The sequence below is a fragment of the Telopea speciosissima genome, chromosome 8 (genome assembly GCF_018873765.1).
Source record: "Telopea speciosissima isolate NSW1024214 ecotype Mountain lineage chromosome 8, Tspe_v1, whole genome shotgun sequence".
In the NCBI taxonomy this organism is placed as follows: domain Eukaryota; kingdom Viridiplantae; phylum Streptophyta; class Magnoliopsida; order Proteales; family Proteaceae; genus Telopea; species Telopea speciosissima.
The window spans coordinates 17,719,696-17,745,978 of record NC_057923.1 but is presented as its reverse complement, the minus strand read 5'-3'; the positions used below and the strand labels follow the sequence as shown (position 1 = coordinate 17,745,978).

Genomic DNA, 26,283 nt, shown 5'->3' with positions numbered 1-26,283 from the left:
CTACTAGCAAAACCTGAGACCACCCATCCCCATGTGGGTAGCAAATCTTCTCTCGCCGCGGATTGGGTCTCCATGCACTTGGGCATGACCCTCCTCCCCCTTTTTTTGTTTTTTTCCTCTGTGGGTTGGTGGACAAGTAATAATGGCCACCCAAAGGGCACTACGGTTATTGGTCAAGCGCACACCCAACATTTGACAGTAATTTTTCAAATCAACGAGTTTTTGGTTTTTTTAAATTGAAGAAGACTTTATTCGTGAACTGCATGTAACTCATGGCAGAAGTAATTTACAATCTTCAAAAGGAAAGGGGGGAAAAAAGTAAAAAACACAACATTAGGGATATCAACCAATCGGGCTTAACCAATTACAAGTCTTGCACCGTGATTGTCTGTTTAACTAATTGGGTATAGCTTAGATGGGTTTGATCGGGCTCGGTCGGTCTAAGGTTATAATCGGACTACTAGAATCGGGCCTTAATCGGACTATGGACCAGTTTAACTCTAGACGGTCTTTAAATGGGCTCTAAACATTGCAGTCTTAAAATTGATCTCTAAAGTAAGCTGGAGGGAAAAATAAAAAATGGTTGCCCAGAAATTCCCATTTCGCAACAACCATGGGTTTTAAATGGGCTCCCCATGCCTTTCACTGTTCACTGCATGTTCTCTCTTTTTATGCAAACCGTAGGCCATTAATGGTCTGCAACTATTTTTTCAAAAAGGAGAAAAAATATGAAGATATATATATCATATTATACTATTATATAAATGCATGTTGTGGCAAATCTTTCAGTTATCTATCCTACCCTTCTTTCTTATCTAAAATTCCATTCTTCAATTCTTAATCTTTATGTCATTCTATCTTATAATTTCAAAATCTTAGGTACCCTTAGTATTAATTACTGTTTTAATTAGTGGCAAATCTTTCAGTTACCTATTCTACCCTTCATTCTTATCTAAAATTCCATTCTTCAAATCTTAATCTTTATGTCATTCTTTCTTATAATTTCATAATCTTAGGTACCCTTAGTATTAATTACTGTTTTTAATTACTATTAATATTAATAATATTTATTATTATTTAAAGCAAATCTTTCAATTATCTCTTTTATCCTTCATTCTTATCTAAAATTCCAATTTTCTATTCTTAATTTATAGGTCATTCATTTTTATAATTTCATAATCTTAGGTATCCTTAGTATTAATTACTATTTTTAATTAGTGGCAAATCTTTCAGTTACCTATTCTACCCTTCATTTTTATCTAAAATTCCATTATTCAAATCTTAATTAATCTTTATGTCATTCATTCTTAAAATTTCATAATCTTAGGTACCCTTAGTGTTAATTATTATTTTTAATTAATATTAATATTAATAATATTTATTATTATTTAAAGCAAATCTTTTAATTACCTCTTTTATCCTTCATTCTTGTCTAAAATTTCAATTTTCTATTCTTAATCTATAGGTCATTCCTTTTTATAATTTCATAATCTTAGGCACCCTTAGTATTAATCACTGTTTTTAATTAGTGGCAAATCTTTCAGTTACCTATTCTACCCTTTATTCTTATCTAAAATTCTATTCTTCAAATCTTAATCTTTATGTCATTCTTTCTTATAATTTCATAATCCTAGATACCCTTAGTATTAATTACTATTTTTAATTAATATTAATATTAATAATATTTATTATTATTTAAAGCAAATCTTTCAATTACCTCTTTTATCCTTCATTCTTATCTAAAATTCTAATTTTCTATTCTTAATCTATAGGTCATTCTTTTTTATAATTTCTTAATCTTGGGTACCGTTAGTATTAATAATTATTTTTAATTAATAATATTTATTATTATTTAAATTAAAAAATTGTTCGTTTTCTCCGAAGAGAAAATTTAACTTTTCATTTCCCGTGAAGAAAACCAAGTACTCATTTCATTCCTTCCTCAACCGCTTGGTTTCTTCTTTAACCAGTGTTTACTGTTTATCTCCAGCCCTCTCTCTCTCTCTCTACAGAACACACCTTCCAAAATCCAAAAGACATGTCCGTTCATTCCCTGTTTCTTTGGAAGCCATGCAAGATCCTGTCTGAAACGTTTAAGCTCTCTGCAGAGTAAACCATGTGAAGGTGTTAGGCACCATCCCATATAGATACCTGATTGATCTTGGGACGACATTCCGGATCAGGCCAGGTATCAGATTCAGATTGGCAGATCAGCCAATACATTGATCTCCATCCTTGAGAGACTTCGTGTTTTCATTCTTTCTGGCGAGATTCCCATCTCACTCTGGGATACGATACAGTATCTTTAATTCGTTCTGGCGAGATTCATTGTTATCCCTATTTGCAAAATTGCCATGCTGGAGTTCGGTTATGCACTTCTACAACAATTTCTTCCTTCACTTTCTGGTCTTGTTCTCTAGCATTTGTTTTGTGCAGGTCCGTTTCAATTTTACATGTATACATTAGGAAATCAATGGGAATATTCTACTTTTTTGACTTTCCGATTTCTATGGTTTCGATTTTTATCGCATTTAGCCTGCTTTTCGGTTTTGGTCTATCAAGTTTGGTTTCAGTTTCTACCGGTTCCATAAAATCTCAATTCAAAACCAAATCGCTAGGGGTTTGGTTCAATTCATACGCACTGAACCTATCAATATCGGTTGGAGAATTAGATTTGCCATATTTGTTTGGATCAACCGCCCAGTCTTACTATATGGTAACTTGGGCTGGACATGCCATGTACAGTTGCAGTAAATTTATGTGACTGTCATTTTGCCATATTATATGGCCACAAGATAGGCAGTTCTAGTCTTCTAGATACAATTTTATTTAGTTCCCCTACCTATAAAGGAAATCTAAATAATTTATTAAATTTTCTTAATGAAAGGAAATCCAATATTAATTAATAAGAAATCCTAATTATAATTAAGGTAAACACATAAAAAAGAAATATGCTAAGGAACATCCAATAAAAAAAATTCCTATTCAAGTATTCGAAGAACCCATTATGAACTATGCAATTCTAGTTACTATTATAATAAATAATAATTAAATAATCCTAATAAAAAAAAATGATTAATAGTTATAGACTTGCCTCCAAGAGAGAAAACTTATCTGTAGGATGATTCGGAATGGTGTTATTTTATTCTTACGTGGCATGAGTTCTAATTAACTTTGAGGATTAAGTAAATCTTTTTAAAATAGAGAGTAGTCAATGTAAAACAAATTTGAAACCTATTTATCTTGTAATTTCTGTTTTTATGTAGTGGATCTAAGAAAGCCAGCTCTCCAACACACATTTGATGGCTGAGAGCATCTTGACACGCACTCTAAGTGCCTCCAGCCCATATGTGTGCTGGAGAGAATTTCCTCCCTTATAAATACATCTAGGCTACAATCCAAATGTCCCAAAAAAACTGCATTTTGTCCGGTGATCAAATCTTAAGTTTTTAGAAAAAACTCAATTGCAGCTCTTCCATACACTAAAGCTATGAAGAAGGTGGTTTTCTTTCTTCTATTCTTGGTTATTGCAACTGGTTAGTCCTCTCTCTCTCTCTCTCTCGCTTGTGCATGGTATTAGATTGGTATTGATCACTTTCAAAATGGACCAAGATCCTCTGCAGTACCGGCGGGGTGGCAGTGCACATCTAATGACACAGAAGAGGCCAGGTGGCACATATGGCACACATGGCCTCTGCTTTGCCATCGGATGTGCACTATCGCCCCGCTGGTACTGCAGAGAATTTTAATTCCTTCAAAATTGATACGCTACCGATATAAATAGACATGAATCGACTTATATCAGATAGTTTTGCCCTTGGATTTTCTAAAAAATCTTGTTTTGTGTTTTTTACTATTTTGCACATACAGAGACCATGGTGGAAGCAAAAGGATGTAACAGCGCTAAGGACTGCGTAGGAAAACCTCTTCCTCCGGATTGTGACTTTGTTTGTGTGAAGAATCAGTGCGTGGTGGAGTGTGATGGAAAATCTGTTGGGACTGAAATGTGGGACCCTTGAGAGGATTGTACGGTGCATCTGAGAGCTTTTGTATGGAATTTTAAATTAATTGATAATAAAAAATAAATAATACTTTTTTTTCTATTTATTAAGAGTTGCCAAAGATGTGCATGAACCGCCAAACCTCAAAGGACAAACATATAATAAAATTTATGAGATATCATAAATAATTTGTAATTTTATTCCACCCAATGCAAAAAAATCTTAATCTCTCCACGTTAAAGCTTGGTAGCATGGTTTTGGGTATTGGTCTCAGATCGCTCGATTTTGGATTGGTATCAGCACCAGTCGATGTGAATACCTAATTGATCATGACATGGTATTTTTGATCGGGCCGGGTATTAGATCTGGATCATCGGATTGACCTATCCTCATCTCAGCCCTTACGATTGAGACGATAGTTTTAAGAGAAAATTATATCACAGGTCTCCCATACACTGAAAGCATGAAGAAGGTGGTTTTCTTTGCTCTACTCTTGGTTATTGCAACTGGTTAGTCATATCTCTCTCTCTCATGGTGTAGTGCAAGTGCTTCCTCACCTTGGTTGTTAATATTCAAGATGCGTCAATGGAAAGTGTATAGTGAAGTGTCCCACTACAAAAACTCAACAACGCAAGTTGTTGATTAAATTTCTTTCTGAATGAGAGCTCTGCATATATAATAAAACCTTTTTATAGTGAGCTGTTTTTTTGGAATTTAACAATAATAAGTATAATGAAATAAATAATCTTTTTTTATATTCTTGTGCATATTTTGTTTTATTGTCCGAGAATGCAAAATTGACCTAGAATGCATACCTAACACAATCTCGAGGTGTTTTCATTATTTGTTGTGAGATTCTCACCTCACTCTGGAATACAATGTTTTTTTTGATGATAGTGTAATCATACAAACCACAGACCAATCCCAAAAGGTTAACCGACTTTTAGGACCGTGGAATGGCGGACTCTGGGATACAATATGGTATCTTTAATTAGATGCGGTTACCGGCCTCTTTTGGGTCAAGGATTGTTTTTCTTGGGGAGATGAGGACAAGGGATGTGCCTGATGAGAATTAACATGTGGGATTTAGTCTTTGTCAATAATGCTAAAGTAATAATATTAAATTTATGAATAAAAGAATTAACAAAAATAAATGCTTCTATCTTCTTAAGTTTTTTTAATTCAAAAGAATTTTTTTTTTTGAAATAAAATGTTGCATATATTGATAAAAAGAAAAAATTGAAGTGGAAACCCTCTATAAAAAAAAAATGTATCTGTTATTTTTCTAGTGAATATGTTACTAAAAATAAATTAAGAAAACAAGGCATAAAACACCTAATATAAAAATTGTAATATAAGTCCTATGAAGGAGACAAGACATTTCAACGTACAAAAGATTATTAAAAAAAAACTCCAATCTTAAGCAAATGTTAATTAGTTTCTTAATATATTAGTTGCACCAATTCTTTGTCATAATTGTATTTTTGTCTTAATTTTCTTTTTATTATCTTATTAAAATATCACAGTAGAAAGTTCTTTGATTAGTCCAATCTAGAGATATTTGTGTTTGATAGACCTATTCATAGAATAGTTGTGTGGTGATTAGCGGTGCTATCGAAACTCTTTGCGCTCTCTGTGTAGTAAATCTTGGTGGAATATTTATGTACACTTATTTCAAATTATTGTGAAGGAAGATATTGTTCACATCTAATTGATATAATGCCCAACCCACATATGACAATAATGGCGTTTACCAAAAAAAAAAATACGACAATAATGGCAAAAGGACATCTGACAGTGATAAATTTAGCCACTAGTGCAAATGTCTCATTGTAATTTAAACTTTTTTGTTTGTAATAACCTTTGGAACGAGCGCTCAATGGTTTCATCATATTTTAATATTTGATTTTGCAAACCCATCTACAATGCCACGTGTATGATGATCATTTGAAGAAGAGGAAACCGATTGATTGGGCTGGACAATACCACAATAGTTATCATTGAGATGAGCAAGTGGTCACTTAGACTAGGTTGAGTGACGAGTTTCAGGTTAACTGGATGGTGGAAGTGGTCTAGAGTAGAGAGGAACAATGGAAATATAAATGTCACTGAGAATGGATGATGGAGGGAGAGGTAGGAGAAGTTCCATTTACTGCAATATCTATTGGAGAAATATTGAGATGAAGAATGTCAGGAAGAGAAAGAGGTAGAATTTTGCGACTTGAAGAGAAGGATAAGGATGAAAAGGACAAAAATGTTCTCATGAAAAACAATATCCCTGCTATTAAAGTAAGAATAGTTTTCCATATCAAGAAGACGATAAAGAATAGTTTTCAGTATCAGGAAGACGATAACCCTTTTGACCATTTGGGTAGCCTACGTAAATGCATTTACGAGGCCTTTTGGTTGCTTATTGTTTACTCCATGATTTTCCCGGTCGAAGAATAGACTGGGTTGACAAGGCCAGGAAAATGGGATCGTGATAGACTGGGAAACCAATAAGGAACAGTCAGTCTAGGGCCAGCCAGCAGGGAGTGATGGGGCCTACCATACCTGCAGAAAGAAGGGAAGTGGCAAGCCGTGTAGGGACATGTGGCCAGGAAGTTAGCGTTTTAAGGAGACGCAACTAGGATACTAGGAAGATCATGACAGTTTGGGTTTGCGGAAGTTATTGGATAAGAGTTTTCTATAGAAGACAAGAGCCTAGCCCAAAGAAGACAACACATCAACAGATAAAAACCTGCAGATCACTTTTACCATTTTTATTCTCTTGTACCTTATTCAAGCATGTACGGTCGTATCATCCAGTTTGGGGTAGCACAGAGCTCCGTTTGGGGCCCACACCCCCGTTTGGTATGATCTAATATAGCTTATCTTTCTTTTATTTGTCTGCACTTTATTTTTGTCTTCGTTTGTGTTTTTTTTGTCATTCTTTTGGTCCATTCCGTCCTAGTGCTTTTAAGTTTTGACCTACGATCTTGGTTTAACCCAAAAGTCCTTAAAGTTACTCAGGCAAGAGGGAGATTGATTTTCTAATTGGAAGTTAGAACAGACCGTTATAGCCTCGTTTGAGCCTGTGCAACCTTCACTTCGCGCGTGTGTCACTATATGTGAGTGTTGAGTTTTTCCATCAACACTTAAGTTATGCCTCTATTGCTCATCTTCACCATCTTAATTTGGGCTTCGTGCCCACAAATGCATTTCCATTTTTGATTTAGTAGAGCAACCCACTCCAATAAAGTTACATATATATATATATATATATTCAAAATTCAAACAATGAGTGGATTATTCCACCAAATAAAAAATGGTTGTATATTACAATCAATCCAAAATTCAAATAATGAGTGGATTACTCCATCAAATAAAAAATGGTTATAAGTTACAACAAATTCAAAACTTCAAATGAGACAAGTTTCGGTCAATATGTTGAAATGTCTAACCCAGAAATTTAAGCTATTAGGTAGAGAGTTCCAACTAGTATATGAAGACATCCAAGGTCTAGAGTTAGTTAATGTGAGATTATTGTCTCTCTCGTATTGCTCCTCTTTTAGGTGGTAGTACATGTAGCATTTGTGGCCACTCTTTTAGGTGGTTGTACATGTATATATCATTAATGATAAGCATAGTGCTTTGATACCATGTAGAAATTTGAATATTGGTATAATTGATTGCTTATTTTTCCATTGTAGATTACAACAATTAGATTAGAGATAACAACAAATTCAAAGATCAAATAATGAGTGGATTGCTCCACCAATTCAGAAATAGTTATAGGTTACTGATAAACCCAAATTCACACCAACCAATCAGGGGTGGCCACGTGTCCTAAATCAGGAAAGAAGACCAGCCCAGGACCGGACCAGAACTAAACCGGCGAACCAAGGATGGACTCGATCCAAACCGGGCACTGGCGCGAACGACCCTCCACGGACAGCCATCCGCATGACCACCCTCCGGGTGTGACCTCGGACAAGCACAGGTGTAGACCCTGGTTTAAGAACAAGGTACCACGGTCGCCATCAACAAGACATGCACCATCACAAGGACTCTAGGCCACTGCCTATCAAGTCACGTAGTCTGAACAAACTCATGCACCAGAAACCCCATCTACCACGTAGATGAGGTCTATCCACCAAGGACGCCAAGTCTATCAGGACACTACTTCTTACAGGAAGACAACTACCAAGTCTATCAAGGACACCACGTCTCCCAGGAAGACGACTACCAGGTCTACCGTGAAACCACGTCTCACGGGAAGACAACCTATCAAGGATAAGCCCTGCTACTCAAGGACTCTATCACCTACGGCAAACACTCTACATCAACTGGGACTCTCGACACCGCCACACACTACTATAAAAGGCAAGGTGCACAACCCCATCGGGGACATCTAAACTCATATTGAATACTACTATTTATCTGTTTGCTCAGAGAGATCTAATTTAGGCATCGGAGAGTCCTAGGCCAGAACCACACTGGTTCTCCTTTGTCACCCCAGGGTCTTTTGTAGGTTACGGTACTCAAAGGACCGTTGAGTGATTTCTTGACGCAACAGATTGGCGCCGTCTGTGGGAACGACGCTAGCCATTACCTTGACTAGCTTGTTTCCATATCTAATCAACCATGGCACGCAGGAAGACCGCTCCCTCCGCCAACAATGCCCCGAGGGAGGGGAACGGATCACCTCTTCCAGAGAGCTCACGTCGCAGAGCCACGGACCATGTCTCTCAGGAGAGGGAGGTCCCAGAGAGCCAATAGGTTGGGGGAGTCAACCTTAACCCCGAAGCAGCCGCTGAAGGCGTCGTGGAACCAGTACCTGATCCCAATGCACCAACGATCGTAGGTCAGATCAACGACCTGCAGCGTCAGATCCTCGATGACCAACGACTCTTCCGCGAATATCTAAGGCAGAAAGCGGTCACCCATCGTCGTAGGCAAGAGCAGAGGTGAGAGCAAAGCCCTAGGAGATCACCTCCCAGGGGTGATAGATCCGAAGGGCACACCAGACAGCAAAGGAATCCCTCCCAACATCCAAGGAGAACGTCGGACCTCCTAGCACGGTCAGACCAAGGAAGAACACCATCACACCGATCCGGGGTACCTAACCCTAACAGGTCCATTTGGAGGTCGGTGTTTGATGGTCGACTAGAAGGAAGTCATGTACCAGAGCGAAGCCAGACTTATCGTGAAGGAAGCCACTCGCGGTCAAGACAAGATTCGTCACGACGTGACCCTTCACCATCTCACCAACAGTCGAGACGGGAAGGGGCTTCCAGGAGAGGGCGTGAACAAGCTCGCAGCGAACGACCAGCAAGGCATGGGGAACAAGCATGGGATGAAGAGTCAGACAAGAGACTCCGAGAGTTGGACGAGAAACTAGAAGGGTCGAAGAAGCAAACCAAGGGTGAGACACACTCAATCCCTAGACAACACCCCTTCTCGGAAGAGATCATGTCGGCCTCTTTGCCATCCAAGTTCAAAGTTACCTAGGGGGGGGGTGGGGGGGGGGGGGGGGGGGGGGGGGGGGGGGGGGGGGGGGGGGGGGGGGGGGGTCAACACACGAGGGATGGCATTGTGCATACAAAATTTGGTCAGTGACTAGAGAGATGAATTGATAGAGAAGAGAGGAAGACCGGTCAAGGACCTAGTTCCATGGCCACTCAGCAAGGATGACCCTTCCAAGGTCGTACAGGTTGGCTCACTGTTGAGCAACAAGCAGAAAGAAGAATTGGGACACCTCCTGCAGGCAAACATGGACGTCTTCGCATGGTCGACCACAGACATGCCCGACATACTCAGATCCATAGCAGGAGCACAGGCTACATCTGGACCAACCAGGAAGCCCGTCCAGTAGAAGAGAAGGAATTTCACCCTCGACTGACAGGCAGCCATCAAAGAAGAGGTCGAGAAGTTAAGCCGGGCGGGATTCATCAGAGAAGAAAAGTTCCCTACCTGGCTTGCCAACGTGGTCATGGTGCCCAAGCCCAACGGGAAGTGGAGGATGTGCGTCGATTACACCGACTTAAACAAGGCATGTCCCAAGGATGAGTACCCACTCCCCAGGATCGACCTGTTAATCGATGCAACTGCAGGACATGAGATGCTGAGTTTCATGGATGCCTACGCCGGCTATAACCAGATCCTCAGGCATGAGGATGACGAGCCCTACACCGCCTTCCGAACGGACAAGGAGAACTACTGCTACCATGTCATGCCGTTCGGACTGAAGAATGCAGGGGCCACCTACCAAAGAATGGTCAATAGGATGTTCGAGGACCAAATCGGACGCAACAAGGAGGTATACCTGGATGAGATGCTCGTTAAGAGCGTCTAAGCTCATCAACACCTGATCGACCTCGAAGAGGTGTTCATCGTACTGAGAAGGAACCAAATGAAACTCAACCCTGCAAAGTGTGCTTTCGGAGTGACGTCCGAAAAATTCCTAGGGTTCATGGTCTCAGTACGGGGAATAGAAGCCAACCCATCCAAGATCAAGGCCACCAAGAGATGGCACCCCCAAGAACAGTCAGAGAAGTACAGAGATTGAACGGAAGGATCGCCGCCCTATCAAGGTTCGTGTCACGATCCGGGGACAAGTGTGCACCATTCTTCAAGACGCTGAAGAACCTCCGAAGTCCAAAAGACTTTGCATGGACTGAGGAGTGTCAGAGGGCATTTGAAGAGTTGAAGCTGTACCTAGAGAACCCACCATTGCTTGGGCGCCCAGAGCCCAACGAAGAATTGCAAGTCTACCTGGCAGCAACTCCGGTCTCGATGAATGCGGTACTGCTAAAAGAAGAGGGTAAAATGCAAAGACCCATCTACTATGTAAGCCATGTTTTAATTGATGCAGAGACCAGGTACACAAGAATAGAGAAGGTCGCATATGCACTGGTGATTGCGGCAAGGAAGCTCAAACCGTATTTTCAGCTCCATACCATCATGGTCCTCACTGACCTCCCACTAAAGAAGGTGTTGCACAAGCCAGACGTCTCCAAACAATTGATCGCCTGGGCGGTCGAGTTGAGTGAGCATGACATCAAATTTCAACCCAGGACAACCATCAAAGGCCAAGCTCTGGCGGACTTCGTCGCTGAGTGGACTCTATCAGAGATAGAAGTACAGGAGCCGGAAGAGCAGGATCGAGGGTCGTGGGAGATGTTCGTGGACGGTTCGAGCAATGCCACGAGATGTGGAGCTGGTTTCATGCTTACCAGCCCTGAAGGATTCCGAATACAGTATGCTCTCTAGTTCACCTTCCCAGCATCTAACAATGAAGCAGAGTACGAGGCACTATTGGCTGGACTTTGGGTCACACACTTATCCATCAGGAGTGACGCCCAACTTGTAGTGAACCAGGTGAATGGCGAATATGAGGCGAAAGATGAGCGCATGGTATCATACCTAGCACGTGCTCGGGAATTGATCGGGCAGTTCGTGAAGTTCGAGATGGTTCGAGTACCCAGGATCGAGAATGCCACCACAGATGCACTGTCTAGGCTAGCCAGCGACGAACTCAAGAACCTAGCGGGTGCAGTGTATGTGGAAATATTACATAAACCAACGTATCAAGAGAAGCTGGTCAATGAGATCGAGGAAGGGCCTAGCTGGATGGACCCTATACTCAACTACCTACAGAACGACGTCTTGCCAGAAAACAAGGTCAAGGCAAGAAAGATAAGGATGAGAGCTGCGAAGTACACCATCCTGGACGGAGTACTATACAAAAGGGGGGCCACAGCACCACTGCTTCGGTGCCTAGGACCCAAAGGAGCACAATATGCCCTGGCAGAAGTACATGAAGGCATTTGCGGAAGCCACATGGGAGGAAGAGCACTAGCCTACAAGATCCTCCGTCAAGGACTCTACTGGCCAAGAATGCAAGAGGAAGCCATCCAATATGTCAAAGCATGCGAGCAATGTCAGTTGTTCGCCCCAGTACCCCATCTACCCGCCACCAAGCTGACATCAATAATCAACCCCATTCCCTTTGCCATGTGGGGGGTGGACATCCTGGGAGACTTCACAGCAGCATCAGGTAACCGCAAGTACTTGGTGGTTGCCATAGACTACTTTACCAAATGGGTAGAAGCCAAGCCACTAGCCAAGATCACAGAGCACGAGATGGAGAACTTCATCCGTGACGACATCATTTATAGGTTTGGGGTACCAAAGGTCATAGTCTCTGACAATGGGAAGCAGTTCAACAACCCCAAATTTAGAACTTTCTGTCAGAGTTACAACATTGACCATCGGTCCATCTCAGTAGCATACCCGTAGGCCAATGGTCAGCTGGAGGTGACAAATCACACATTACTAGATGGAATAAAGAAAAGACTAGAAGGAGCCAAAGGAAAATGGGTAGAAGAATTGACAAGCGTACTGTGGGCATACCGTACCACAGTAAGGACGCCCACAGGAGAAAGCCCATTCCGCCTGGCGTATGGCACAGAAGCACTAACACCAGTAGAGGTCTTCGCCATGTCCCACAGAGTACTGCACTTCAATGAAAGAACATACATAGATGGATTGCGGGCAAACCTGGACTTCCTAGATGAGGTGCACGAGAACGCGTTGCTTAAGAACGTGGCCTATCAGCAGCGAATAACCAAATACTACAATGCAAGGGTACGTGAAAGGTTGTCCCATCAGGGAGACCTAGTCCTAAGAAGGGCAAGTGCATCACAACCAAGAAAAGAAGGGAAGTTATCAACAACCTGGGAAGGACCCTATATAGTTTCCAAGCAGATATGTCCAGGGACCTACCGCCTGAAAACTCCTGGGGGCAGAAAGTTAGACCGCACCTGGAACTCAGAACACCTGAAAAGGTATTACCAGTAGAAGCAATACCAGTAGAAGCATTGACAGTAACAGTAGCAGTCAAGTAGAATCAGTAGTGGTAATAATAGTAGTAGTAGCAGTAGCAGTAGCAGTGGATGACATCCCTGTTTCAAGTACAATTTGAAAATTTTCATTCAAAATGAAGAGGTGTTTCAGAAAATACGTATCTTCTTCTACTACTTAATTGAATCACCGCCATGACATCAAGGCAGTCCGCCACCATCGAGGCTTTAAGCCTAAGGCAGTCCGCCACCACTGAGGCTTTATGCCTAAGGCAGTCCGCCACCATCGAGGCTTTAAGCCTAAGACAGTCCGCCACCATCAAGGCTTTAAGCTTAAGGCAGTCCGCCACCACTGAGGCTTTATGCCTAAGGCAGTCCACCACCACCAAGGCTTTAAGCCTAAGGCAGTCCGCCACCACTGAGGCTTTAAGCCTAAGGCAGTCCGTCACCATCGAGGCTTTAAGCCTAAGGCAGTCTGCCACCATCGAGGCTTTAAGCCTAAGGCATTCCGCCACCACTGAGGGTTTATGCCTAAGGCAGTCCGCCACCATCGAGGCTTTAAGCCTAAGGCAGTCCGCCACCATCGAGACTTTAAGCCTAAGGCAGTCCGCCACCACTGAGGCTTTATGCCTAAGGCAGTCCACCACCATCGAGGCTTTAAGCCTAAGGCAGTCCGCCACCACTGAGGCTTTATGCCTAAGGCAGTCCACCACCCCCGAGGCCTCATGCCCAAGGCACCATGCCACACCCGAGGCGTTATGCCACCAAGGTCCATGGACCACCAAACCAGGGCATCCCTATGGACCACCAGCTACATGGGGTTACATAGTTGAAAACCATCAAAGCAAGAGGGATCAAATGCATGTCATATCAACATCACTAGGAGAAAAAGTCAAATACATATAATCCAAGAAAGACAAAAAGCAAGCACCACAATCCGGAAGTAAACATCGTCATCCAAAAAATCACAATCCAAAAGCACAATATCCAAAAAGTCATCATCCAAGAAAGAGCATCTATAAAATCAGGGGGCATCTAGTGGAGGAGCAGCCTCTGATCCAGAAGGAGACATCATATCAGCCTCAGCCGGACGAGCAACACTCTCCTCTAGTAAGACCGCACCCTCCTCTGTCACCACAACACCATCCTCAGGAGAGACACGAGCCACTACAGCAGTCTCAGGTAGCAGCGTAGTGACCTTGGGGAACCTTGAGAAGTCATAATCAGGGGTCTTCTCCAGAACGCGAACTGCCAAGTCCGAGGAAGTCAAGACGCTAGGAATGGGAGCCAACTTACTCCTAGGGTCACCAACAGAAATAGAAGCTCTGGAGGCCCTACGACCCCTACTAGGGGTGGAATCTTCAGAAACCTTCTCCTCCCCTTCACTAGCAATAGGGGAAGGCAAAGAAGAAGAAGTATTCGCGGGGGAAGACGACCTTGAAGAAGACTCCTCAACGGATCCAACCACGACCGCAGTCAGATCAGGGTCGTTAGGTGATGACATGGACAAAAAATGAAGCAGACTAGTTACTTGCTTAGAGCAACGGTCTCCAAAAGCCAAGCAACCAACACGAAGAGAGGGATGCCAACCTGCAACCACAAATGCAGAACCAATTAAAAAAATAAAAATAAAAATTTATGTCACAACCAAGGGCCGTAGGCGACAGGCCATGGACATGGGCGAGATTCAAGGTCGAAGTTTGCGAGGGATCGAGATCAAGGTTCGAATAAAGACGTGTCTATGGCCAAAGACCAATTCGACTCAATACAAAAAAAAAAAGGGCAGCACAAGCGCAGATCGAGCAGGACGACCGTGGACGAGTGTCGATCGAGCACAGGCGTGGATCGCCAGACAGGTGTCGATCGAGGTGCTGACCCAGGCGAGCGTCGATCGAGGCATGGACCAGACGGGGGTCGATTAAGATGGGCGCGAACCAGGGCATCGATCGAGAAGGGCGCAGATCGGAGCGTCGATAGATGAGCGTAAAACAAGCGACGACTGAACAAGGAACACGAGCGCCGTTGGGCATGAATCAAATGGGCGTCGTCACCAAACGCTGATCGCGTGAACAAAAAAAAAAAAAAAGGACAAGGGTCCATGCCCAAATGGGCGCCGGCCCTTGGAAAGAGAAAGGAGAGATGAGAGATTGAAAAAAAAAAAGAAAAAAAAGAAAGAAAGAGAAAGCCATCAATGGGCGTCACATCAAAGGGAGAAGAAGAGAGAGAAGAAAAAAAAAGAAAAGAAAAGAAGGGTTGTTTGGCCACGGCCAAGGGCCGTGGACCAGCCAAGGGTGCAGACGCTGCCAAGGATCGAGCACAACCAGGCATGGATCGAAGCCTAAGGGCGCGGATCGAGGATCGAGCACAACCAGGTGCGGATCGAAGCCTACGGACGTGGATCCAGGGTCGAGCACAACTAGGCGCGGATCGAGGCCTACGGGCGAGGATTGACGAGCGGCGCCAACGGGAGCGGACGAGCACAAATAGGCCGAGGTACAAGCAAAGAACGTGAGACCGAGGCATGAGCGACACAGGCACAAGGAGGCGACAAGCTAATGACTGAGACCGCGGACATGATCAAGATGTAAGCAACACTAAGTAGGCCAAAGCTGGGTAAGCCACTAGGAAGGCCAAGGGTTAATAACCAAGAAAGGAAGAAACCAGAAGAGAGCAAGGGAGACAAAGCTTCAAAATAAAAAATGAGAAGGATACTCTCTTGAGCACTCCGTTCCAAGAGAGTGGGGGGCAAATGATAAACCCAAATTCATACCAACCAATCAGGGGCGGCCACGTGTCCTAAATCAGGAAAGAAGACCCGCCCAGGGCCAGACCAGAACTAAACCGACGAACCAAGGATGGACTCGATCCAAACAGGGCACGGGCGCGAACGACCCTCCATGGACGACCATCCTCATGATCACCCTCCGCGGACGGCCATCCGCATGACCACTCTCCGGGTGTGACCTCGGATAAGCACAGGTGTAGACCCTGGTCTAAGAACAAGGTACCACGGTCGCCATCAACAAGACATGCACCATCACAAGGACTCTAGGCCACCGCCTATCGAGTCACGTAGTCTGAACGGACTCATGCACCAGAAACCCCACCTACCACGTAGATGAGGTCTATCCACCAAGGACGCAAAGTCTATCAGGACACTACTTCTTACAGGAAGACAACTACCAAGTCTATCAAAGACACCACGTCTCTCAAGAAGAAAACTACCAGGTCTACCGTAACACCACGTCTCACGGGAAGACAACCTATCAAGGATAAGCCTTGCTACTCAGGGACTCTATCACCTACGGCAAACACTCTACATCAACTGGGACTCTCCACACCGCCACACACAACTATAAAAGGCAAGGTACACAACCCCATCGGGGACATCTGAACTCATATTGAATACTACTATTCATTTGTTTGCTCAAAGAGATCTAACTTAGGCATCGGAGAGTCCTAGGCCGGAACCACACCGGTTCTCCTTTGTCACCCTAGAGTCTTTTGCAGGTTACGACACTCGAAGGACCGTTGAGCGATTTCTGAACGCAACGGTTACAACAAATGAGATAAGTTTTGATTAATATGAAATATTAAGAATTACAGAGATATAATGACTATGATTTTACATCGATTATCTGGGACCTTGGATTGAGTTTTCATATATCACTGAGTTATCTTCACCTAATAGCTTTAGCTTTTAAATTATACCCCCAAGTGTTATTTTGTTGGCTATTCCACTTTATAAAATAATTAGTCCTTTAATGCTATGACATTAGTGCATTACATGTTACACGTGCACACGTCTCCATCTCCATCTCCAAGTATGTCAAATTAGAACTAGAATTGAAAACAGAAACTAGAACCAAACTGAATAATTGAAACTGAACCGGATAGAATTTAAGTACAACCTAGAACTAAGGAACTGAACTGAGGCAGGACTTGGTTACTTTCCGGTTCCAGCATAGGAACCGACGGATAGAACCGAAACGAACCGAATTTGGATATCAATATATTATATAGTATATTAATACACTAAAATTCTAATATATTAAAAAATATATATAGTATAAACTGAATGCAGGAACCAGAACCAGAACCAGAACCAAACCGTGTAGGAACCAAATTTCGAAACCAAAAAGAAACCAAAACCGAAGAGCTTCGGTACGAGTACCGATTTTTCAGAACCAAGGCAGGATCGGTCCAGTTCCAGATCACAACAATACTTCTTGGAACTGAACTGAAACAGAACCGAATACCCAGTTCGAGACCAATTTACACTCTTGTCTCCATCTCCACTTGAGCTGGGCCATGGTCACTGTGTTCATTGGTTGATACCTTACCCTTACAATGGGAAACATGCCATGTTTTGGCACTAAGGATGGCCTTGCAAGCTTGTCCCCTGGGATGGTACCGCACACCACCCTACCACTAACTACTGTGTGCTTATCCCACTTCCACTTTCTTCACTTGTTGCATGTCATGTCATCAATCAAGGCAATCCATAGATACCTCAACAGAGTTCACAAGAAGCCCTGTAAGCACTCCAATGTCACAAGACAGGGAAGATATCAAATCTACAGGCCAGTATTAACACATTAATTACTAATTACTGATCATCAATCTCATGAACTATCTTGTACTTGTGCTCCTATAATTCCACATTTCAAATCCAGGCAAGATAACAAATTCCTTTGATAGCTATAGTGTCTGTAATTTAGATGACTCAACAATAAGAATCTAAGACCAATGAGAACCTATCAATCATTTTTCCTTAGTCTCTCAGTTTACCCATTTAGTAGGGCTGGGGTCACCCAGCTTGTTTCACTGAAGTTGAAATTCTACAGAACCAATATTGAGATTCAAGGTTCATCACTACCAGATAAATGACATTTTCAAATACCATCTGTACTGCTAACCTTACATGTTTCACTACATCTTGACCTCTCAATAAACTTACCAATGGAATATATATATCCCACTTGTGTGAAATTTTAAATTTCTCTCTTTTCAGATCTTTTATGAAAGCAGGTTTTGCAATCAAAAGAAATTGATTTAAAACCTAAAAAAATTTGATAGATTCCTAGGATGTCAATACATGGATAGCTGTATAATGGACTTCAATAATTGACAAATAATGCAATTGCACACAAAAAGCAACAGACTTTGAAGAAGCGATATGTATTCACACAACCGCCAAACTTGAGTTCCACCAACTTCAATTCTTTTACAAGATTCAATACTCTTACCAAAGAAGAAAATCAACAAATATTAATTAATATTTAAAGGGTTGCAGGAGATCAAAAGCATGGCATGTTCATTCATCTCTCCCCTCCCCCCCCCCCCCTTCCCCCACCCAAAGAAAAACAGAACAAAAAAGCAGTGCCAATGGTGAACCTTTCCACTTGAAAGTGCAAATTATAAAATAGCACACACACACTTGTTCTGCTTCAATTGGTCCAATTTCTTTTCTGTCAATCACAAACAAGAAAGATTAGTATAACAAACATAAACAAAGCATAAGCATATAAGGATTACGAATTATTAGATGCTATGAGATAAATCTTAGCCAGAGAAATTAAGGGAGCAAAGTCTACTGATTGAATGATATAGATCATTCAGCCCTGCTTTTGCATGTTATCCTTGTACCCTTGTAGCCCATTTCTTAATTGGTTAAGAGGAATTGAAATATAAAGCATGGGGTGACAGAGCATAATATGTTGTTTTCCAGCTAACTATCAGAACATTTCAAAGTGTATCGTACCATTCTCTGAGGAAGGGGGTTGGACAACAACATGCATGGTTGTAATTCCCTCAGGAACATCACATAAGGGGCTCCTGCACTCTCCTACTGTTCTGTTGTTCTCCAAAATCCTTCCAGCACTTATAATCTTGACATCTTTCACAGTCCTTGGGCCATTCTCTTTCTCTGGTCAAACAGATACCCATTGGAAGTCTAAATAAACAGTAGAAAGCTAAAAAAAACTAATGAATTCAACAACACAAGGAGACCAGAAAAACAAACTGGTAAATTCAGAAAAGTATCAACACGACAAAAGCACTGGAAAACAGATAAGAAAGGGAAACAAATATTAAAAGCATATAAGTTTCAAGTGCAATTTATTTGATAAGCTACCTGGTTCAGTATTGATACCATTAGGTATGCAGTTGGGATAATCATTAATGAATTTGGTAATTACAACATTGATATGTATTTGTTACTCATGAAGTTCTCCATTAGAGCCAGCACCACAATGCTCCAAACTCATTTACAAGGGTTTTGAGTTTGTTTTGGATGGAACCTGCAAATAAAATACGTTGGATCTGTAAGGATTAGTATTGTTTTTTTTTTAGTAGTATGAGCTGATACCTTAAACACAGTTCTAAAAGGAATGATTGGCGTGTGCCCTTCAACTTCTATTTAATTTAATAAGATATCTAAATTAAAAGCCCAAAGAGAGAGAGTTTGTTTTGGGTGGAACCTGCAAACAATTATTTCGAAAGATTTTTACAGATTCTTACCAAAAAATAGGTCAAGACAGGGAACGGGTTACCTACTCCTAACCATTATATAAACTAATAAATGTATATTGAAAGAAAGGTTTTAGAACCTAAAACTCTACTCTGAAGTCCAAAAACATATAGGATTTCAAAAAAAATATTTCTTTCTTTCTATTATTTTTCAGTAGGAGGGCTGAATCAGTAACTAAGTTTTAATAAAAAGACAACCCACCAGAGATGTTCAGATTTTATACTTGACGAACTTGGTTACTCCATCATTGATACAGCCCCATTGGTACTGGTTCAGGGAAATGTCCACAAAATGATACAGTACCAGTTCCCAGTATTGGTAAAATATGGACTAGTTCAAAGGCTGAAAAGGCATACCAATGTAACTGAATATTGATTTATCATTAGTTCCTATTTTAGTAACTGAGATTCCTGACTTCTCATCTTATTTGGAAGTTGTGAGATCAATGAACATCTCAAATTGATTCTGTTATTTTTTCCATCCAATTGCAAATGAAACTACTTCTCCAAAACAACAGTTGGCACCTTTATTTGAAGCCCCTTAACAAGAATTTGCCACATGCCATTGTTTGACAAGGCAATCCTTTCAATATGAACATGATATCTTTCTGTCACCAAGCCTAGTGAGGTCAGGGGAGTCACCCTTTGTAACAGGACAACCACTTCATGGCTCATGAAGCATAAGAATCTTTAGGACCATCTACACTTTTCTAAAGGCCTCTAGAAGACTGCCTGGATGAGAACATCTGTCAAGGAATATAAGACCACCACAATTGGAGTGATAAAGAAAGCTTTAATTGCCTTAGTGGCCTTCTATTATTTTACTTTGTATTGATTCCTAGAATAACTTTATGTTGAACAGAAATCAAAACAAAGAAAATCTCAATTAATGGAAACCCAAAATGTCAAAGGGAACCAAAATTGGGGGGGGGGGGGGGGGAGCAGTAATTCAAAATCAATCCTACATGGGCACTCTCTTGGATTACAATTTGACAGGGCTAATTAATTGATCAGTTGCAGAGAAGGTCATTTATACACTTAATGAAGACTTTCTGGTAGAAGCACCAGGCTCTCTAACAAACATATCAGTTAACTTTAGAGAAAACGAATCGGCCTTCCTAGGTTTTCAATATAAGATGCTGCTTTTCATGATAGAGATTTAAGATCAGGGAACAGATTAAAGTCATACAAATATCTTCATCCAACAGATATAAACAATCTCTTCTAAGACATTCCCTTGATTCCTTGTAAGTCCAATGAATTGAAACCAGTCATCAAAATTTGCTATGAACTCAAAACCATTACAGCATAAATACAGATTCTGATTTGTTCTATAGATTTTACCAAAATTTTTTTTTGCTGAAGAGCTACCAATCAGAGGGAAATCTAATGTGATAAGAAACAGGCAGATATGATATACAGTTAATATGAAATAAAAGATCAATAATACCAGATAAAACATAAAAACAAACAAATAGAAAAACCAACCTTTTGGCCACTGAGAAATGATAGTTTCCTTGAGGGTGGCAATACTGGTGGCAGCAGTGAAACTCTTGGGACCAATATCTGACCCGTCCGATAACCGGAACTTGATCTCCAATCGATCCTGTGCCCCAGACATCTCTGGAGTTCTCACAGGCTATTGTGAAGAAAGGCACCCAAGATCTTCACTTGGGTCTTCAAAATAATAAATCAAGAGATTAACGTTTCTAACCCAATTGGGTTCTTATGAAAATTTAGATCCCGCTGAGATAATATGAATTTAATCTTCACTCTTTACAAATACCAGAAGAGTAACTAGAGACCTCAGTTGCTTACAAGTTTACAATAAGAAGGGAAAAATATTAAAATCTTTACTTGGAAATACACGAAAGAGTTATTATATAAAGTAAGAAAGGTAATCAAAAATCCAAAATTGGAAACCGAATAAGACCAACAGAATCTTGATTTAAATACTCTATAAGAAAAATATAAGAAGAAGCCAGAGAAGAGTGAAGTAGTAGCAGTAAAATAATCTGTGATAGAACACAGAGATACCCTAATCTTCAACTGGGTATAAAGAAAAACTGATGAAGAAGCGAAAATCCTTTAACTGGGTACCGAAAAACAAATCAAAACCCGCATTAGATGGGTTGTGTTGTCTTATTTTGCGTAGAAAACTGATCTAGTTTTATTCAATCTTTGTAGCTTTTAGTTCTGGTTCAGAAATCTAAGCAGAAGAAGACGAGGAAGGCTTTTATTGGAGACTAAAGACAAGAATAAAATCCTCTCAGAGCCGAGGAGATTTCGGGGGTTTTTTAAAGTCATCGAGATCTATGGTCAATGAATCCATCTGTGCCTTTCCCTTCCAATCTCTTGAGACTATTATGGAACACAGTTCTCTTTCTCTTATTACATTTGTTTCTTGTGGAAAATTCTCCCATGCTCTTCTCTCTATAGCTCTACCTTCCGCACAGAATGGTGACAACAGCTCCTTAACCTCTCTGCATCTCTCTCAATCCTTTCAGCCATCTACCCAATCAATGAATTAATCACGCTCTCAATTTACAATAAATATAGAAATGTAGGATAATTACAGAATGAATTAATCACCCTCTCAATTTACAATAAATATAGAAATGTAGGATAATTACAGAATTATTGAATAGGAATCGGCTGACACTGATCCCAATTTCCAATGTTCCTAATTGTTGTTTCCTGAATTGGAATCAGATCAGCAGATTCTTAGTCATTTTCTTTAATTGGATTGATTCATGGGTCGATTTTCAATTCCTAAATCGAGCCCCCATTAGGCACATCTTGAATCGGATTGATTCATGGGTCGATTCCCAATTCCTAAATTGATTCGATTCTCACCATAAAGGAACTTAGATTCTGTTTCTTACCCTAGGGTCAGCTCAAGTTGGCAAAAGTTCAACTCCTCAAATAAGAGGTCATGAGTTCAAAACACCTTGGGGCCTATCCCCATCCCCCCCCCCTTCCTATTAAAGCTCTCCAATTCCAAAAAAAAAAAAAATAAATAAAAATTAGATTCTTGAATCAATTTAGGCAGATTTCGATCCGAGAATCCTCTTTAACCAATTCCATTTCCGATTCTGAGTTTAAAAACCTTGGCCTTGGGCTACCAATAACATCTTCTGTGGACCATCGAACCTGTTGCGTGTGAAAACCTCCGTCGCCCGGTTCGCCCACGAATGAGCCTGCAAAAAGACGAATGAGCACAAAAAAGCCGATGTGGCTCCGGCCTAGGAATCTCCGACACTCAAGTCAGGTCTCCAGTACAACAACGTAACAGCTTAGTAAAAGTGAGATGAGCGTTTGAGCTCCATACCTGAGTATTTATAGAGGGAGATGAGGCGGTTGGAGGAGTCCTAGTATGGTAGGAGTTCTTCTCTTGGAAGGCTCTATCCCGTTGCGCGGAGTGGAGAGTTATTTTCGGGGTCGGACTCCTGTTAAGGTAAGAGTCCATATCTAGGTGCGATTCCGTATCGCGATAGGATTGTGTCTCAATCCCTATCCCATGATTCTCAGATTGTACTAACGTGGCTCCGCGATTCTTGGTGAGCCGTTACAATGGCTTTTGTGGAGGGCTCGACCACAGTGGTCTGCCTCAGAGCAAGGCCAAAGTGGTCGGCCTCGAAGCTCGACCTTGGCCTCGGCCTCGGCTAATAGCGGTGAGGTCGGCTCGGAGTCGATGGCCGATTTGGGTGGCGCCCAGTGGTGCGGGTGCTCAGCACACAGGAGATAGAACGCCAGATCTGTCGGTGGTCGGGTCGGCCCGCCTCACACGGCTCAGTTCGGTTATCAGATTGTCCTCGGCTTGGCTACATGGCAGCTTCCGATTGGTAACGTGATTTATGCCTTATCACAGGCCCCCCACTCATCAGGGGTTGGCACGACACTGATGGGTGAAGTATCTTGGTCTGCTCGACTGTCCCTCATTGCGGTCGAGCTGAGCCTGCTTCATCGGCGATTGGATGTTGTGCAGTCTGACAGTTGGGGTGTCAGCGCCACATCATCTAGAGTCATTATGGTAGGCTCGGGAATTCGAATCATCTTTTGATCTGGGCCGTTAGATCTTGTTGAGTTCTTCTCGGCCGTTGGATCTTCTATGCTCAAAAGCTATAAGTAGGCGACTCTTCCTCATTCATTCTTCACTGTTTCAAGTTTTTTACTGCTCGGCTAGCTCAGATTCTTCAGCTCATTCAGTGCTCGGCGCTCTCAGCTTTCTAGTTCGTGCTCAGCTCGTCTCCGAAGCTTCTTCAACCAGTAAGTCCCCTCTGCCCATTATGACAGTTGGTATAGTTACATGGGCGAGGTGCTCGCTGGGGCGGCTGAGTCCGAGCCGAGAGCTCCCTGCTCGCTCCCCCACAATAGACCTGTTGGGCTCGACCTCGGACGAGCCCGCCGTAGCGGAGCCGCTTCAGGCCGATGTCGTCGAGCTTCCCTTGCCCGTCCGGCCTTGAGGCCTAGCCGAGGGCTCGGGATCATCTTCGATAGATGATGAGGAGTCGGGTGAGGAGAGTTCTTCCCTAGGTGGGGTCGGCTCGGTCAGCTCGTCCACTGACATCCCAGAGCCTAAAGAGGGGAGCGTCGGCACCGTCCAGAGCGTAGTGACTGATGCCGACCTCCAACGCCTCAGGGCAACTTATGCCATCTCCGAGGACATCTAACTCCGAGTTCCTAATCCTGGGGAGATGGCTTGCGACATCTGGCCTGGCGAGGTAGCTTTGTACGAGATGCCCTTCAGGTATGCCTTTAGGCTTCCTGTGCTTGACCTGGTGGATCAGATCTTGGACCATTTCCACCTGTCTCCAGGTCAGCTGGTGCTGAACTCATGGTTGTCCGTGTATGGCCTCCGCGTCCTTTTCTGTGAGATGGGTCCAGCTGCGAGCATGGCTTTTTTTTCTTGGCTCTATTTCCTGAAGAAGTCGCTGGAGAAGGGGTGGTATTATTTCACCCGTCGTACTGGGAAGAGCGCGGCCCTGAGCCGCCACAAGTTTCTGGTCTGGACGCAGTCCTCAAATAAGAACTGGAAGCCTCGGTTCTTCTTTGCTTCCATCCCAAACTGCCCCTTCTGGGCCGAGTGGAAGGAGATCCACCTGGGTTACGTTAACAGGACCTTGCCCCTGACTGAGAATGAGCTGACCTCGCTCGACCTGATCCGCCAGCATCAGCCCTTTGATGTCCTCCAGCTCCAGGACAAGGGGTTTTTTCAAAGGTGGCATATGACCCCCGGTAGGAGTTCGAGCTGAGCTTTTTTCAGTGTGCGGTGGTCGGCTGGGGCATCCGAATTGACCCGTTTACTTGGTCTTTCCTCCTTTTGGCAAGTTTCTAATGCGCTGTCTTTCTTGCAGTGGTCGGACACATTCCCCCAATGGACATGGCTCTGCTCAGGGTCGAGACCATTGCGGAGAGGAGGAGAAAAAATGCCGAGAAGAAGTCTCAAGGTGAGATTTCCAAGACATTGAAGGGCAAGGCTATGTTTCCGAGCCCAACTGACACGGTGGTCGGCCTCGAGGCCGAGAAGAGCATAACCCCGCTAAGCCCCTCCCGAAGAGGGAAGGGTCAAAAGGACGAGCTGAGCCTGTTGAGGGACATTAAATGCCAGAAGCTCTCGGTCAATCTGAAGGGTGGTGGTCCTCCGCCCGTGGCCTTGCCGATCGACGTCTCCCAGTATGTCCTTGGGAGGGCCTTGGCCAATAATGTCCCGCTGAGGCTAAACTGGCGCCTCTTCCCAGGCGACTCGGCCCTGACGCCGGTCGTGCATGCAAAGGAATGGCTCGACGTAAGTCGACTTCCTCGGGATAGGGAAATGCTCGAGAAGTTGGCCGACCCTGAGCTCCTCTCCTCCTTGTTCCAAGACTTTAATATGGTGAGCTTTCTGTTCGACTTTTATTGAGTGGTCCGACCTGTTGTGCTCGGCTTTGCTAATGTTCGATTGTCTTTTTCAGGGGTTTTCCAAGGCGGTGGAGACTCTCCTCCGATTTGAATGGCTTCTGACTGCGAACTCCTCTCTCGAGGCTCAGGTTGAGAAAGCCAACGGGGACGCGCATAAGGCCGTCCTGGAATGTCGGGAGATCGTCGCAAACCTCGATGAAGCCGAGGCCAAGGTCAAGAGCTTGGAGGAGGCGGCGACGAAGCGGGGAGAAGAGGTCGAGGCCTTGAAGGATCAGCTTGACCAAGCCGAGAAGAAAGTCAAGGATGACCTGGCATGGGCCCGAGCCTAGGCGGTTACCGACTACCTCATGTCGGAGGAATATGCCCAGGTGTGCCAAGAGATAAGGAAGCCGCCGTACGGTGAGGGCTACGACGCGGGCTGAGCTGACCTCTTGAAGGAGATAAAGCCCGCCTACCCCTCCCTCAATCTTTCTCAATTCGACGACGACACGAATGCCATGGTCGGGGAATTGGGCGACGATGTTGGGGTAGAGGTTGACCAGGCCGGCTTGACCGAGACAGCTCAGCAGGACGAGGTTGACCGATTCGCCGAGGACGCCGCTAAGGACATCTCTGATAAGGAGGTTACCACCGTGGACCCTGCTGCCGAGGACCCCCTCAATACAGCAGAGCTCTAGGCACCCCTTTTTCCTCTTTTGATGTACATACTCCCTAGTTCGGGGTTTTGATCAACCTTCTTTTCCCTTTTTTTTCTTTCGTAACTGGCCGAGCTGCCCACTTTTGTAACAGTGTCGAGCCGTCGACCTTTAATGAAAGAAATGTTTTTTCCTCCAAATTTGTCTAAGCGTTTGAGCTCGGCCATTGTTGGCCTTTCTTTCATTGCATGAGTTATTCCATTCGACTTTATAGTCTTTAGTTAATTTGCTACCTCCAGCGGTCAGCTAGGCTCGGTTACCACATGCGTGGCCGTGCGGCCAAATTGACTCCATGGCCGAGCATAATAC

The 26,283-nt window shown here is 43.0% G+C and overlaps 1 protein-coding gene across 2 annotated transcripts; it reads right to left on the bottom strand.

Annotated features, from left to right (window-relative positions):
• Positions 1-17,756: 17,756 nt before the first annotated feature.
• Positions 17,757-21,201, bottom strand: LOC122670574 (membrane-anchored ubiquitin-fold protein 2-like). 2 transcript variants are annotated; one of them, XM_043867513.1, is made up of 4 exons: positions 20,867-21,201; positions 18,610-18,776; positions 18,245-18,322; positions 17,757-18,091 (listed from the first exon to the last, which is right to left on the bottom strand). In XM_043867513.1, the coding sequence occupies exons 1-3, from the start codon at positions 20,997-20,999 to the stop codon at positions 18,266-18,268; spliced, it is 357 nt and encodes a 118-aa protein (XP_043723448.1). In that variant the 5' UTR covers positions 21,000-21,201; the 3' UTR covers positions 17,757-18,091; positions 18,245-18,265. The 2 variants fall into 2 exon arrangements, with proteins under 2 accessions (XP_043723448.1, XP_043723449.1); XM_043867514.1 differs by having other exon boundaries at positions 18,245-18,318; positions 18,612-18,776.
• Between the last annotated feature and the right edge of the window lie 5,082 nt (positions 21,202-26,283).

Excerpts from the sequence above, each read along its gene's own strand:
- LOC122670574 (XM_043867513.1), bottom strand. The coding sequence starts at position 20,999 with ATGTCTGGGGCACAGGATCGATTGGAGATCAAGTTCCGGTTATCGGAC. Across the intron at positions 18,777-20,866 it reads CATTTCTCAGTGGCCAAAAG|AGAAAGAGAATGGCCCAAGG; the intron begins GTTGGTTTTTCT and ends CTGTTTGACCAG. Across the intron at positions 18,323-18,609 it reads CCCCTTCCTCAGAGAATGGT|ACAGAAAAGAAATTGGACCA; the intron begins ACGATACACTTT and ends TGTTTGTGATTG.